Source organism: Bos mutus, chromosome 5 (genome assembly GCF_027580195.1).
Source record: "Bos mutus isolate GX-2022 chromosome 5, NWIPB_WYAK_1.1, whole genome shotgun sequence".
Classification (NCBI taxonomy): domain Eukaryota; kingdom Metazoa; phylum Chordata; class Mammalia; order Artiodactyla; family Bovidae; genus Bos; species Bos mutus.
In genome coordinates, this window is record NC_091621.1 from 40,843,182 (window position 1) to 40,845,676 (window position 2,495).

General features: G+C 43.0%; 1 protein-coding gene across 1 annotated transcript; it reads right to left on the minus strand.

Moving 5' to 3' along the window:
* Window positions 1-1,311: 1,311 nt before the first annotated feature.
* LOC102268182 (olfactory receptor 8S1) lies at window positions 1,312-2,229 on the minus strand. The gene has a single exon (XM_005905480.1). The coding sequence runs from the start codon at window positions 2,227-2,229 to the stop codon at window positions 1,312-1,314; it is 918 nt and encodes a 305-aa protein (XP_005905542.1).
* Between the last annotated feature and the right edge of the window lie 266 nt (window positions 2,230-2,495).

A 2,495-nucleotide genomic window follows, 5' to 3' on the forward strand; every position in this document is an offset into this window, starting at 1 on the left:
GTTTCTCTGCTCATGACTTGAACATGCCAACATATTTACCATGCAATAAATACGTTTGAAACTTTTTCAATATTCTCAAAAAAGTAGTGAAGATGCCAGAAGATGTCACTGCTGTCTTTTGAGTTTATATTCTCTGCTCCTGGGGAGTACAATGTGAATGGGAGGATTATAACTGATAGTTTGTAAATAATTAAAAAACTAAACAGTAATTTCAGAAAGAAGCAATAATTGACTTTTGACATGATAATTTTAATCCATATGCCTCTCCTCAGTCTTCTCACTAGCATTCTAGTTGTGTTCATGATCCAAAGGGCTTTTGCTGAAATTCTTTTGGTTTCTCCTTGGGGTTTGTCACAGACCCTATACAGCACTTGCTCTGCCACTGACTTCCTTACATCCTGCCTTTTCTGCAGCATTACTAGGGTTCAGGGGCAGAGCTATTTGTCCAGCAGTGTATACAAGCCAGGGCTCCCTCGGTGGCTCAGTGGCAAAGAATCGCCTTCAATGCAGGAGACACAGGAGCTGCAGGATCAATCCCTGGGTCGGGAAGATTCCCTGGAGGAGGGCACAGCAACTCACTCCAGTATTCTTGCCTGGAGAGTCCCATAGACAGAGGAGCCCGGCAGGCCACAGTCCATAGTGTCGCAAAGAGTCAGACACGACTGAAGCGACTGAGCATGCACACACACACACGTGTATGAACCAGGAAATCTTTTGTCGCGGGGCTCCCACAAAGCTGGAGATGGTTGGGTATTAGGTAAATGGTTTGAAGCAGGATAAACAAATGTGTCACTTGTAATCTCTATTGGAACATGTAGATTCAATAAAATAAACAGTTTCAAATATCTTAAGAGGGTGAGTGATCTGGCATTGACCATGTGCTCATTCCTGTACCAGCCACTGTGTCAAAAAGGATGAGCAAGTAATGAGAAGAGATGGGGAAGATTTGGGGACACTGTGATTAGCAATCTCTATGAGACTTTAGTTGGAGTTTAGTTACTGGAAAAATGATAAAGAATGCCTAAGCAGGTAATAACAATATCTACCATACTGTGTGTAATAAATTAAATATTTTTGTGAGAAGAATTGCAAGATAAAAGGTTGATCCAACCACCTTCCTCTAACTAGAATGAAACTGGTATCATTCCATAAAACGTCTTCACCTTTTCTTAAGTATTTTCAAGAAAAAAATGTATGGCATCTTGCAGATCCTTATATCAGAGAATTCTCCTAAATATCCAGGCATTATTTATTGCAATTCTACCCAAGTTCTTCATCATTTTGATTTTTTTTTATCTATGATTTGAAATGCTAGAAACATCTTCTCAGCATTCTTCTCACAGCTGCCTTCACCTCCTTGTTCTTCAGGCTGTAGATGAGAGGATTCAGCATGGGAGTGACCACACTATACTGCAAGGAGAAGATCAGCTCTTGAATGGATCCTGAATTTGGCATGAGATAGCGGAGTAAACCTGAGCCATAAAAGAAGATCACTGCAGTGAGGTGGGAGGAACAGGTGGAGAAGGCCTTACTTCTGCCTTTGGTGGAGCTGATGCTCAGGATGGTGAACAAAATGCGAACATAGGAGAAAAATATCAAGAGGAAATTTCCAAAGAAATGCAGGAGGCTGGAGCAGAGCAGGGCAGTAAAGCTTGCAGACACACTGGAGCAAGACAAAGGGTAAAGAGAGGGCAGCTCACAGCTGAAGTGGTGGATATTTTGAGCCTCACAGAAGTCTAAGTTGAGAGCTACAAGGATATTGATGAGAGCATCCAGAAAATCCAAGCCCCATGAGCCCCCCACGAGCCCCATACACAGCTGTCTGTTCATCACCTGGCCATACAGCAGAGGAGAAGTGATGGCAACATAGCGATCATAGGCCATGACAGCAAGTAGGCAGGATTCTGTGCCTCCAGTGGCAAACACAAAGAAGACCTGAGCCCTGCAGCCTTCTACTGAGATGGTTTTCTTCTCAGACAGGAGGTTCTCCAATAGCTTGGGTACAGTTACAGAAGAGTGGCAGACATCCAGAAAAGACAACTGTCCCAGGAAAAAGTACATGGGGATGTGAAGCTGGGAATCCACCCTGATCACCAGCAGCAGCATCAGGTTCCCCATCAGGGTCAGGGTGTAAATAACAAAGAACAGCACAAAGAGCAGAGCTTGGATTTGGGGGTCAGCAGACAGCCCGAGGAGAATAAACTCAGAGACAACACTGTGGTTTCTCATTGCCTTCGATATTTTCTTGGGAATGCAAGAAAAAAATCAGGTGAAGTCTTTACTGACGTCTAACAAATATCCAAGTGTTTTAACCCTCTCCATTCACAAAGCTTTATGCCTACTCAAAAATGTAAGTTCTGAAATGATAAATTTCCTCAAGTCTCTACGTTTACCAAAACCTGTAATAATTTTATCTGTGGGATCCCAAAATGTGAAAAGTGAAGTTTCTCAGTCGTGTCCCACTCTTTTCAACCCCATAGACGGTAGCCTAAGGG

Coding starts and splice junctions, on each gene's coding strand:
- LOC102268182 (XM_005905480.1), bottom strand. CDS start 2,229: ATGAGAAACCACAGTGTTGTCTCTGAGTTTATTCTCCTCGGGCTGTCT.